The sequence below is a fragment of the Triticum urartu genome, chromosome 5A, assembly GCF_056163025.1.
Source record: "Triticum urartu cultivar PI428250 chromosome 5A, HENAU_Tu73, whole genome shotgun sequence".
In the NCBI taxonomy this organism is placed as follows: domain Eukaryota; kingdom Viridiplantae; phylum Streptophyta; class Magnoliopsida; order Poales; family Poaceae; genus Triticum; species Triticum urartu.
This window is the reverse complement of record NC_141877.1, coordinates 427,218,870-427,232,424: the sequence shown is the minus strand read 5'-3', so window position 1 is coordinate 427,232,424 and position 13,555 is coordinate 427,218,870. Positions and strand designations below refer to the sequence as shown.

The window sequence follows — 13,555 nt, the reverse complement described above, 5'->3', positions numbered from 1 at the left end:
TGATTCGTGTAGGAGTGGCCGTGCCGCGCGCTCGTCTGCGCGACGTGGGTTGTTTACCGGTGAAACTTCCACCTTTGAGCTCGCATTCTCTTTCCCGGTCTGAGCTACTGTACTACTCCTTTCGTCTCAAAATAAGCCCTCTTTTGGTTCATAGGATAGGATAGGATTATCATAGTAATAGGAATCTTGTAGGAAATGAGATGACATGTATCTCAAATTCTATGAATAGAAATAGGAAACAAAATGTCATTTGGTTGACATCAAATGAATTTTTCCATTAAGTCTAGGCTTTTTTTTTATTTTCCTATGAAATGTGGAGGATAGGAACCAATCCTATGTAAGAATAGGAATCCATTTCTATGAATCAAAGGGCTCTAAAGAAAAAAATCCTATAAGAATCCTATCCTCTAGAATTCCTATGAAATTCCTCTAAACCAAAGGAGGCCAGCTGAGACGGAGTGAGTATTTCCTTTATTTTAAAATAAATGACTCAACTTTGTATTAAAATCACCATCGTGCGGCTCCTGCGGCCGCACCGGGGCGCCCAGATCCAATCGTCGGCGGACCTCCCCACCTCCCCTTGCCGTCGTCGGAGGGCGTCATCGAGCAAAGTTCGGGCGGCGGGGTTGTTTCTGTGGCGCAGTCGCGTCGGATCCGGTGAGCTCGGCTGCGAGCTTCATCGGCTGGGCTTTCTTCCCCGAGGCAGATGTGGGCTGGCGTCGGCAACTGCTGCCGGCGGAGGGTCTCGGCAAGGCATGGGCGTGTGGTGTGAAGGCTCTGGGTGGCGCACGGTGTGGAGGCCCAAGGGTGGTGCGTCATGGGCAAGGTGCGAGACGGCCCGGGGCGGCTCGGACCTGGCCGCTGGGCGGCACGGCGAGGCGTCCGCCACGAGGAACCACACGACAGCAGAGGAGTGGCGGGGCGCGGGCGCGAGGGGCGCATTTTCTCGTCCGGCGTGCGTTGGCGCAGGTGCGTGCTGCGGCATGGCTGGATATGGCTTCGGGCGGTGCTCCACTGCAGCCTACGACGGCTTGGTGGTGGCAAACTGCGGTGGCTCAATCCGCGATGGGAGGCCTTGGATCCGGCCAGCCGTGGTCGGATCTGGCTTGGCGGCTGGATTCGATGGCTGGACGCTTGCGGCATCCGCACAGTGCGGCTGGCTGCGGCGGCTCCTATCTGTTCTTTATCGACAAGCTGATCTGCGGGTGGTGATGCATTGCAGGAGGTTCAGCTGGTTTGATCAGGGCGTTGTGCAACTACACCGGGCGAAAGCTTTGACTCTGGTTTTGGCCGGAGCCGGCAACGGCGGCGCTAGTGTGCGTCGTGACCTTCTTGAAGGTATTGCCGTGGTGAGTGCTCATCTCCCTACCGACCCTTTCTCCGAGGGAAACCTAAGATCCGTGTATTCATGGATCAGACGATGGCGGTGTCTTGTGCCGTGCACCTCTTCATGGCTTCGTCTTTGAAGGTGGGGATCAGTTGGAGGGACTACCGGACTAGTGGTAGGTGCGCTAGAGTGGTGAGTTGGCGGCGAGGCTTCTGTGGCAACGATGGCGGCAGTGAGTGAGGTCGGAGGCACGTCAATGGTTGCGTTAGTCGGCTCTCCTTCGGCGTGTTCATGGGATTGCCTTGGTCTGTTTGTTGCTGTGAAGTCAGAGCTGCGGAGGAGGGCCCTCTGTGGCAACGATGACGAGAAGCAGGTGGTCTGTTCGACGGTCTTTCACGGCGCCAACTTTGCATATTACTTTTTCGTAGCTCTCTTTCAGAGTCGGAGCTGCGCCGTCCTTGACGCGGGTGGCCGAGTTTTGCGCGGAGCTTCATTGTCTCCACATGACCTCTACGGTGAAGTCAGAGTCGTTTGCTCCGGAATTAGAGATGCCGATGACGCCGCTTGAGAAGAAGTGATGACGATGACACGAGTGTGCTAGCTCGACGAGGCCCTCTTTAGAAAGGGGTGTATGAGGTATTCTATGTGTGCCGCTCAATGAATTGTGACGGTTTTCGTCCAGTTTTCGTTAATTAATTAGGCAATTCTCTTCTGCTTAATTATTGGACAAGGCAAATCTTTTGCCTCCGTTTCGAAAAAAAACTTCATACTAAAATTAGTACAAAGTTGAGTCACTTACCTTAGAACGGAGGGAGTACTTACTAATAATTCACATGTACAGAATGAAAACTTCATTCTCGACTTAACAAGAATTTTTATAAAAATGTTTCATTTGCTTCTCTTCATTGCAACTTTTATTTTTCTTCAAAACTTATCCTCATTTTTGGCCTAATTATTCTTCTGATGATCGACTCAACCTCTGATAAAAAAGATAGACTAATTGCAATCAATGATAAAAAAAAGATAGACCCGGTTCACTGTTGTTGAATTCGATTCACAGCAACCCGGCTCCTTCCTAGGGCAAGAGGTGGCGAGGCATAAGGCTCTAGGCGAAAGCCTTGTTCTTTGACGGGGTCGTTGTCGGTGATGCTTCATGGTGGCATCGTCGAGAAATACTTCTTCTCATTTGGTCGCAGTCGATCAGTGGGGAAGTTGCGATTGGAGGTTGTTGGCTAGGTCGGACCCATCCCAAGTTTGATGGGAAGGTTGTGTGCGGTACTATGCGAAAGCCTTTTGATCGGCGAGGGTGGATGCCGGTGACAAAGGTGTTTCTTGGACGTTGTTTTTCTTTTTGAAGGCGTTTCTGCAGATCTTGCTCACAATCGCTTTGGGGTAAAATAGCGATTAGGTGGTGGTGTTCTTTTTGCTTTGGTTTTAGTGGTTGCTTTTTCTTTCCTATTCTTTTTGTTTGTTGGTTTTCGATATAGTTTTTCTTATAAACCAGATAAACTCTTTTTCCTATCTAAATGAAATCGGCAGGGCTCCTCCCTTCCTCGTTAAAAAAAATACCACTAATTGAAAGCTTCTGGTCAATAGCTTTAGAAGAAGGTTTGAAGACATGGTTTTGTCTTTCTTATTCTTGTTTTCTTTGTTCTTTTCTTCCTTTTAATTGCTTGTATACAAAAAAAAAATAGGTGCAGCAGGAATTTTCTACCGTTTACTGTCCAAAAAAGTCCAGCTCGGTTATATATGTCCCGTTCGAATGTACTACTACTAGAAGACCGGGGTGCATCTAAAAACAAAACAAGTCCGGGGTGAAGGAGTGCTTGCCATCTCAACAGGCGAAGGTTCCAAGGTCAACGGAAATTTTCTCGACCTGTCCATGTGCACTGACGAACGTTCGAGGACTACAGAACGAACCGTGGTGCCGGCGATGTTGCGATGGTGAACTCGAACTGACGGTACGATCTGGCTAGATGGACAGACTTGGGCCCTGTTTGGATCCCTAAGTTAGAGTTAGTTTTAGTTAGTTGGGGCTCAAATAACTCAAAAATATCCAAACATGGTGGGTTAATTTGGGTTAGTTGGATCTGACGTACCTAAAAAAGTAGCCTACACTAGAGGAGCTTATTTGGATTAGTTCTTCTAGGCCCATTAGAAAAAATAGTAAAAAAAGTTATTCCTCCCATTCAAACATGGTCCAAAGTAGTCAAATGATTGAGAAAGAATATTTATTGTCAATCTAACCCTACCATCCAAACAGCTCTTTGGTTAGAGTCAGCCTAGGGTTAGTTTAAGATTAGAATATCCAAACAGGGCCTTGGCACGGGAAGCGCCGGTGGGTTCCCGTCGGCGAGGAGGATAGGATACGATGTGTACGGACGGCGGGCGGGCGGGCCGGTAATTGAGTTCTGCGTGAAAAACTAGGCGCCCACGACCGCGCGCGCTCCGGTGACGTACGTGACCCCGCTTGACCGCTCGGGTGGGCGGCGGCGGGGCGATTCCGCTGTGTGGCCAGCTGAGAGCGAGACGTGCTGGACGCGCGGCGGGCTGGTCGACAGTGCAACCGGCAGACATCCGACACGAGCCGGTGTCTGGGCGCGCCGGGCGCCATGTTCCCGGCTGGACTGGCAATGGCGCGTCCCATCTGAACCTCCGGTTTTTCGCCGTTGGCCTCAGCAGAAGGGTCGATACTTAAAACCTACGCGATTCCCTTGGGCGTGAGAATTTTTTGAAGTTGTAATGATCTAGCCAAGTCAAGGATTCAGGTCCGGGAAAAAGATTTGGTTTGTGACTAACTTAGCCAAAGATTGCCACAATTAAAGTTAGGCAAATTTGATCAACTTAGGTGAGTGTTTGGTTCATGCCATACCTTATGCAAGCCACACTTGGATCCCACATGACATACATACAAAAAGTGTGACAAGATTCCTTTAGGCTTGCCAACTTGTGGTTCTTATTTTGATGAACTAACTTTAGGCAAGCTTGGCAAAAATGTGTGGTAAGATATGACAATGCTAGTCCTAGAACTAAACAACCCCAAAATCCGCTCCCTCTGTAACGGTTTATGGAGCTTGTTTGTCTCGACCTTTAGGAGGGGCAATAAGAGAAAAGTCTAAGGCCTCCTTTAGTTTGGAGGAATCCTGTAGGATTTGTAGAGGATATGTTTTTTTTAGGAAAAATTCCTATGAAGACCTTTGGTTTGTAGGAATGGATTTCTATTCCTATATAGGATAGGAATCAATCCTTCATATTTCAAAGGGAAAAAAATATTAGCCTAGATTCAATGGAAAAAATCCTATACTATGAATCAAGTGACATCTCTTTCCTTATAAGAAGTGAGATGCATGTGACCTTACTTCCTATGATTTTCCTATTCCTATGATATTTCTATCCTATAAACCAAAGGAGGCTTAATTGTTTTTCGGTCACTATCAGTGGACCAGCCGCCACAGTGCATGCCATGTAGGCGTTGTCGACTGCAACGAATGAAACTTTTTTTAACCTAGTACAAATGCAAATGTTTATATACATGCGCATACATTTACCCTTTATGAATGCACATGCACGCATCCTATTTCTATGAGTATCTCCGAAAGACCGAGCCATCATATCATCTTGAAATTTATGAATTCACCGTAGGCACCTCGTCGTCGATGAAAACGTCTCCTTCCACTGAATGCGCATCGCCGGAAATCCTGAAATAAATACAGGAATAAATACGAGCATCAGGACTTGAACTCTGATGGATTGGAGATACCATAGTCTCTCTAATCATCCAACCACAGGTTTGTTCGTGCTTTGAATGAAACTTGCATCATAATTGCACACAAAAAGTTTGTGCACCATTTTTTTTAACTTTAAGCATTAGAGTGCTCATTCTATGCAACTTGATGTATCATCGGTGTGTGTGTGTGTGTTTTACGAAAAGATCAAATCTATTATAAAGATTCACCGGAAATATAAAACACCACAAGCATAATAAAAATCACATCAAGGTCAATGGACCACCGAACGACAATTGCCGCCGCCAGACGAGTCGCCGACGCACCCTGTCGCCGCTCTCATACCGGAGTCGGCCTGACCTTGTCGATGACAACTGAGAAGTCTTTGTGCATGTGCGCCTAAGAAACAGCGCCTTGGAGCCGCAGTCATCTCCGTTGAATCTTTGAATAGATCTAAAGAACTTGCCACCAAATAACATCGTTGCGTACGCAAGATGACAAAGCCTAAGCTCGCCGTCCCGAGAAGCTGGTAAGGATCTACGCTGGAGCTGCGTCTAATCCATCCCAACGGACGAACTTGAGGAGGACAAAAACCTATTTATCTACCTAGCCGGATTCGAGGTACCAGAAATCCCCTCCCCGACACCTGCCGCCGAAGCGGCAGGCGGAGAGGAGGCGAATCCACAGACTCGCCGGTGAAGAGTGAGGGGAGGAAGGCTTTCCCTAGTCACCGGTGTATTTGTCTCTAAATTTTATTATGTGATGTTTTGTACTTTTGGTGAGTATTATAATGATCCGCTATTCAAAAAAGAAAAACCAAACCAAGAAAATCATCAAAAATTAAAACAACATTGCACTTCTTTGGTCTTTAGTACTCCAGGGTATAACTGGTCAAAGGACCCGTGCTTCATGGGAGGGCCCAAAAGCACGCGTGCTTGGCACGTCACATGCTTGGCCCGACACACGACAAGCCTAGGGCTATTCGTGGGCTGCGAGCTAAACAGAGCCCTCCTTTTCTTAGAACATCCGAAAACCTAAAAAAAGAGTCTAAAAAGCCCAAATAAAAAAATAGCACCTGGGTCGCCGCCACACCTGGCATGCCAGGCCGACACGTTTAGCTAATGTATCATGCTTGGGCCTCGAGAAGAGGCACGCGTGCTTGTCACGGCCCACGATCACGAGAGCTATATCTCGCTTATAGTCTCGCCTCACCTAAAGTATCTGCAGGTATGGGTCGACCTATTTAACGCGTTTTCTCGCCGGTTCATTCACTAGTTTGTTCACTCGGCTACTGGGCATTTTTGTTCGTTTTCTTTTCTTTTGTTTTTTGCTTTCTTTCAATTTTCTTTTGGTTTTCTCACTAGTTTACTTTGTTCCCGCAAAAAAGAAAATTAGTTTTTTTCCTTTTCTCAATTTCCACTGCATTTTTTTCTCTTTTCTTTGTTTCTTTCCTCGGTTTTCACTATTTTCCTTTTCTTCCTTTCTTTATTTCTTCATTTGTGGTTTTTATTTGTTTTGCTTCATTTCCTCATCGGTTTTCAAGCTTTTCTTTGGGTTCTTTCTTTGTTTGTTTCCAAGGTCTTTATTTTGTTCTTTCCTCCGTTTCTTCGGTTTTCGTTGTTCTTTCTTCATTTTTATTTTTACTGCAACACATGGCTACATTTTTTCACACACATTTGCACATTTCACGTATGGATCAAGACTTCTTTTATACGTTTTTAATATTTTCCAAATGCATGATTAATATTTTTTCTAAATACATTTGATGAATACTTTTTTCATAAACATTGTAAATTTTCGGTATATATTAGGAACATGTTTAAATACATATTTAAAATCTTTAAAACATATAATTAAACTGTTTTTGATACACTATCACATTTTTCTTTAAAAACGTGTTTTTCTTTTCAAAATTTCAAATACACGTTCTACGTTTTTATCATATACATCACACACATTTTTTTACACGTTTAACATTTTTCTAAATAGACAACTAAAATTTTAATAAAAATGTGTTTTTCTTTTCAAAATTTTAAATACATGTTCTACATTTTTTATATAAATCGCGCACATTTTCTACACCTCTAACATTTTTTTAAATATACAACTAAAATTTTAATAAAAATGTGTTTCATGACTACTTTTTCCATACACATTGTACATTTTCAATATATATCAGGAACATTTTCTAATACATGTTTAAAATTATTGAAATATATGATTAACATTTTTGTATCAATTTTTTTGTTCAATTGTTTTAATACACGTTTTACATCCTTTTTGTATACAGCAGGAACATGTTTTTGTACCCCGTTAACATTTTTTAAATAGATGATTAACATTCTTTGAAATAATTTGTATACACAGTTTCTTTTTTGGCATATATCATAAATATTTGCTGATAAATGTTTAACATTTTTTTGTTGCATGGTCAATTTTTTTTCAAATTCCTTATTTACATTTTTTAAAATACATTATCAACTTTTTTCATACACGTTTTATATTTTTTGGATAATTTTTCTGTATATGTAAGGAACATTTTTTTCTATATGTAGTTCATAGTGGAATCTCTAAAAGGTTTTATATTTAGGAATGGAAGGAGTATATTTAGAATATTTGGATGTGTAAAAAAAAGAAAAACAAAAAGCAGAGAAGAAAACAAAAAAGTGAAAGAAAAACAGAAAAAAAAACGAGGCTGAGACCTCCCACGAGCTGGCCCGGCCAGTATGGCGCTCCCTCAGGCGAGACCAAACTCACGGAATATCCTGACGGACGCTCGTTGCGGCAGAATGTCAAGCGAAACGCACAGAGGCGAGCTACCTAACGATCAAGATGGGCCGGCCCAACTACGAGATAGTACTCGCGCTACAGTATCCGGTTTTGGGTACTTTCTCGAAGGTTCCTGACCGGTTTTGGGAGAAGGTTCTTGAACCAGATTTCACTGATTTTTCCTTTTTCTATTTCTTTTTTTCTTCTGTTTCTTTATTACATTTTCCAATTCCTTTTTCATCTCTTTCTATTTCCTTTTTGTTCTTTACATTTTCAAATTCCTTTCTGTTTCTTTTTTTTTCTGTTTGTTTTCTTTCTTTGGTTTCTTATTTCATTTTAATTTTCTTTTCTCTCTTTTTTCAAAATATTCAAATTTTGTTTGCCTTTCCATAAAATGTTCAGTTTTTAAAAAAATGTTCTCAGAATTCAAAAATTGTTCTCATTGCACAAAAAAGTTCAAAACTTTCGAAAATTAATATAATGTACCAGACTTCAATTTTTTGTTCACGTTTTCAAAAAATGTTCGTGCTTCGAAATTTGTTCGGGATTTTTCAAATTTGTTCTACGTTTTAAAATTTGTTCTCAATATTCAAAAAATGTTCGTGCTTTAAGAAATTGTTCGCGCTTCTAAATTTGTTCTACGTTTCAAAATTTGTTCTCAAATTCAAAACAAATGTTCATGCTTTAAAAAACATTCCGCGCTTCCAAATTTGTTCTCCGTTTCAAAATTTCTTCTCAAGATTTAAAAAATGTTCGTGCTTTAAAAAATATTAATGTTCAAATTTTGTTCTCGATTTTAAAATTGTGTTCTCTAAATTCAAAAAATGTTCGGGATTTTAAAAAGTGTTCATTTTATCAAAACTTTGTTCAAGATTTTAGTTTTTCTTCTAACATTTTCAGCAAACGCGAACAATTTTTGAATTTTTTAAAATTTTGAACATATCCAATGTTTAAGGTTTCTAGGTGGGGGTCTTAGCTATGTAGTACTCACTCCGTTCCTAAATATTTGTCTTTCTAAACATTTCAAATGACTACTCATTTTATCAAAACTTTGTTCAAGATTTTTAGTTTTTCTTCTAACATTTTCAGCAAACGCGAACAACTTTTGAATTTTTTAAAATTTTGAACATATCCAATGTTTAAGGTTTCTAGGTGGGGGTCTTAGATATGTAGTACTCACTCCGTTTCTAAATATTTGTCTTTCTAGACATTTCAAATGACTACTACATGCGGATGTATGTAGACATATTTTAGAGTGTAGATTCACTCATTTTGATCCGTATGTAGTCATTTGTTGAAATGCCTAGAAAGACAAGTATTTAGGAACGGAGGGAGTAGATGATATGTTAAAGTACGCGCGCTACATATGACCGAAGGTTTGCTCAAAGAAAAAACATACGTATGACCGAAGGAGTTTGTTAGCTCGCCTGGTCAGCGACAAGGGTATACTAGCTCCAGGTGGAGGGTCATTTTAGGTGATTTTTTTCGCTGTTTCGTCGCGACGATGGGCCGGCCCATTCGGGGGCTGTTTCTGTGCGGCGCGTGCGAATCGGACGCAAAGAGCGGCGCATAGGAGGTCTCCAAACCGCGCCCGCACGTTTAAGGGTGGGCCGGCCCAGAGGACCAGGTCTGCTGCACGGATCGTTCTTCCTTCCCCTGCCCCGCTGCCGCCGCACCGCCACCTCCACCGCCGGGGACTCGCGCCTCCCATCCCAGCAAAGCCCTGTTGCTGCTGTCCAATGGCTCGGAAGGATCTCTCCCGTCGCCGGCGGGCCTGCGATGATGACCGTCTCAGCGCGCTCCCTGACGACCTGCTCCTCCTAATCCTGCGCCGTCTCGACAGCCGCACCGCACACGGCGCCGCGGCGCTCTCCAAGCGCTGGGCTCACCTCCCCCGGGAGCTCACCGCCCTGGATCTCAAAGTGACCGACACACTGCCACAGCGCTACCGCCGATGCCTCCTCCGCCGCGGCGAAGCCACGAGATCGCTGCAACTAGCCCAGATTGCCAGAAAGCTAGAGGATATCGCCGGGCGGTACCAGCGCCGCGCCATGCGCTCCATGGTCGCCTCTGTCCGGAGCCTCTTGGCCAGCGGACTTCACCGGCGTGTGAATAGGCTATCGCTCGAGATCTTCGAAGACAGCACCTCGGCCTGCATCAACAGCCTTATAGCGGAAGCCGTCGACTCCTGGGGCGTCCAGGATCTCGCGGTCGTTGCCACGCCGACCGAGCGGACCGTGAACACGCCGCCGGCCTACGATCTCCCCCATGGTCGCATCAGCAGAAAGCCAGGCGAGTCTCGCCTGCAAAGCCTCAAGCTTTCCAACTGCTTGCCCCCGCCGCTTGAGGGGTTCACCGCGCTCACCACGCTCGTCTTGCAAGACTTGCCCAGATCAACGCCGGCGGCCGTCTACCGGAGGGTGATTGCCGCGTGCCCGCAGCTGCAGATTCTGCACCTCATCCGCTGCGGGTACAAAAGCAGAGCCTTTGCACTGATACTCAACGCACCCATGTCAGGAATCAGGGAGCTTCTATGGGACGGCCCGTTGATGCTAGTTGAGATCCGCTCTCTCCCGAAGCTCCAGAGCCTTACTGTTCTGCACGCCAACCTTCTGTTGAGCTCCGCCGCCTCCCCTTGCCTCGAGCATGTGAGCTTCGTCTTCTCCGTTGATCAAGGTTCTTTCCGGTACAACTCGAAGCTGGAGACCATCTCTGTCATCCTCATGCGGTTCTTTCAAGGCGCCGTCGGCATGACGGACCTCGCCCTGCGGATTACCGGGCCAGGTATGTGGATCGCCCTGAAGAATCCGGTCTGTCAAATGGCCAACGTAAGGAGGCTGCTGATTGCGGACGTGCCTTCCTCCTGGGATGTCTCGGGCTCAGGGCCGCACCTGCTCATCGACGCAGCACCATTGCTTGAGAGCATCCACGTCCATGTTCCCAAACCCGAGGAGGAGCCGTGCCGGAAGACGCCGTGGCCGCCCTCGACCGCGCGCCACCACCGCCATCTGAAGGAGCTGGTGGTCGTCGGCTTTCAGGGAACAGAGAGGCATCTTCACCTTGTAAGGTACGCCGTGGAAGCGTCCACGGCGCTGAGCCGTGTTGCTCTGTTCAAGCATGGACATGTCAGGGAGAAGGAGCCCTGCGGCTGGGAGATGGTGACCCTGCGAAGCAAGTGGAGTGACGAGGAGAAGCGCGCCGTTCTGGATAGAGTCTGCTGCCCCACCGCCCAAATTGAAGTGGTGCTAGGTTGAATTCAGTCTCTGCAGTGTATGCAGGAAATTATTATTACGCTTCTGGGATTAATTTGTGTTCTTCGAGTAAGGATGATCGATGTTTGTCTGGTTTCTGGATTTTGCTAATAAGTGAGAAGAAGAAAATGAAGGTTGTGTGATGTAATCTGTATGCTATGTAACTGAAATGTTTCCTGCCTTACTTGCTGCTGTTTTGTACTACCTCATAGCGAGGTCGATATGAGACGGCCATCCTGAAATAATCAAAGGTGGTCTGCAGGCATCAGAAGGCAAGGTACCGTTTCTCGCTCAACTCGTTTGTTTTCTGTAGTACACTGTTCTTATGCCACCCATGCTTTCTTATAGGACCTCCAGTTTACCTCAGTTTATATATGCTTTTACTCCGGAAAAGATTATAAATCACGTTTGCGCTTTCAGCTTATTAGATAGATAAATCTTTGCCCTGATTAGGAATTTTATGTTCTGCTCTTTGCATGTCTAGATGAAGTAACACGTCTTTGTTCCACGACTCGGAGTCTGTTACTCCCTGTACTACTTGGATCACATCGGTTGCTAATTAGTTGATGAACGTCATATATTCCTTGGTCTAAGATGGCATCTGGTGCTTGAAACTGCGGCTGTACTAATAAGGTGAGATGTTAATTTACGTTTGCAGAATCACTTTAAGTTTCATTTGATTATTCGAGTATCAGTATAAATGTCTTATTGCATATTGCCAGATGTTTTTGTATCACCTTTGCTGGATACACCATAACTGTAATTTGGCCTGATGGAGTTCTCTCATTTTCTATCTCATACTATACTAGATGTGTTCATGTGGTCGCCTTGATTTTGGCTTTCGATAAAGGACTGAACTTAGTTTTTGTGCTTCAGTCATTGAATATCTAGCAATATATTCATCTTCGGCAAGCAGCTACTCCAAACTCCATCTCTCCAAACGGCATAGGATAGCCTGATGTTTCATGTGCTCTCTGAGTCAAATTGCAGCTCGTGTCGCCTATCCATTCTTCCCTTGCTTTGGTAACTCCACCAACTTGCTGCCATGTATTGTAGATTATGTAGAGAGTTTGTTGTTTCCATGAAATCACCAAGATTGTGTCTAAAAATCTGAAGCCTGTATTCATTTGAAACAATTCACCAGTTTATTGGCGCATTTAGAGGGCTAATGTCTTTCATTCAGTCACTAAGCTAGAGTAATAATCCTAAATGTAGTAGCCATCCAAAAAAACAAGCAAACATCAGTTGATAGGCGGTCTGAACGCCATGGGCGTAACAGCTCCTCTCGGGGCCTGAAAGCCATAGCCATAGAAGCCCCTTCTGAACGCGGTGATCGAAAAGAAAAACTGAAATGTTTCCTGCACTTACCTTCTGCTGCCTTGTATTGCATAGTGAGGTCAATATGCTGGAGTATCATGCTTCTTTTGCAAACTTGGGTGCCGCAATCGCTTCTTTATATTTCCCTAATTGCTATTTTCTGTACACAAGTTTCAGCAGCAGCTACCTTTATGAGCAATTGAGCATTGTTGCAATCGTTGGTTGGTATCTACATTACTTTACATGTTTGATTTATACTCCGTCTATCGGTGGTCATCCATGCCTAGAATCTGGGCATAGATGTTCTGAACTTGAGAAGTGATCGGAGTGAAATCTCACATGTCCCAAGTTGCTAAATGTAGCTTCTTCTGGAGGACGGAAGATCCCCTGTTTTTTACCAACAGTTGAACTGTGCTTGCAGTACAGATGCGCGCATCCTAGTTATTTGGCTCTCTGAAAACTTGTTTTTTTGTGTCATCGTTGTTTTTTAAGATAAAATCACAGTTGAGCAAGCTGCTTCGTCTCCGCCTTGCTCAGGTACTTTTTTTTTGAATTTTTTTTCGAACTTTATTCATTAGAAATAATCATTACATCGTTTATGAGGATTGGTACAATTGCATTATGTGGTTCCTTGAACCAATCAGAAATGAAGGAAAATCTAGCAAACTTGGCAAGTTCACAAGTAATTTTATTTGCTTCTCTATTACAATGCTCGAATCTAAAAATAGGAAAATCGCAAGCTAAGTGAAAACAGTCATAAAAAATTGCAGCTGCTGCCCCCGACGATTGTCCTCCTTCGTTCATGGTCTCAATCACCTCCATATTATCCGAGTTAATAATTATGCGATTACAACCCGTCCTTTGCACAAGCGATAGGCTGAATTTTAACGCCAAAGCTTCAACCATCAACACATCTGCACACCAGTCAATCTTACCATTTCCCCCACCGATGAACCTACCTTTGTCATCTCTTAAGACCACGCCGATCGTACCCCTGAGAAGGTCGTGGTCAAAAGAAGCATCAACGTTAAGTTTAACAAATCCCGTTAGGGGGCTAGACCATCCTCCTCTTTTCATGGAAGCCTAAGGCAAGGAGGCATTAACAAAATTGGCAGTGAAAGCGCGTATCCCCATGGATATCTGTTGTGCATTCTGAGTGGTCTCAT

At 44.4% G+C, this 13,555-nt stretch overlaps 1 protein-coding gene and 1 long non-coding RNA gene across 4 annotated transcripts; both read left to right on the top strand.

Moving 5' to 3' along the window:
- The first annotated feature begins 436 nt into the window (after positions 1-436).
- Positions 437-12,208, top strand: LOC125509432 (uncharacterized). 2 transcript variants are annotated; one of them, XR_015604811.1, is made up of 5 exons: positions 437-969; positions 1,223-1,349; positions 11,285-11,349; positions 11,557-11,705; positions 11,949-12,208. It is a non-coding gene; the product is annotated as an uncharacterized LOC125509432 (long non-coding RNA). The 2 variants fall into 2 exon arrangements; XR_007284084.2 differs by having other exon boundaries at positions 440-969; positions 11,557-12,208.
- On the top strand, positions 7,413-11,276 carry LOC147971745 (uncharacterized). 2 transcript variants are annotated; one of them, XM_087526310.1, is made up of 2 exons: positions 7,413-10,691; positions 10,956-11,276. In XM_087526310.1, the coding sequence occupies exons 1-2, from the start codon at positions 9,561-9,563 to the stop codon at positions 11,073-11,075; spliced, it is 1,251 nt and encodes a 416-aa protein (XP_087382436.1). In that variant the 5' UTR covers positions 7,413-9,560; the 3' UTR covers positions 11,076-11,276. The 2 variants fall into 2 exon arrangements, with proteins under 2 accessions (XP_087382436.1, XP_087382435.1); XM_087526309.1 differs by having other exon boundaries at positions 7,413-11,276.
- Positions 12,209-13,555: the final 1,347 nt, after the last annotated feature.

Excerpts from the sequence above, each read along its gene's own strand:
- LOC147971745 (XM_087526309.1), top strand. The coding sequence starts at position 9,561 with ATGGCTCGGAAGGATCTCTCCCGTCGCCGGCGGGCCTGCGATGATGAC.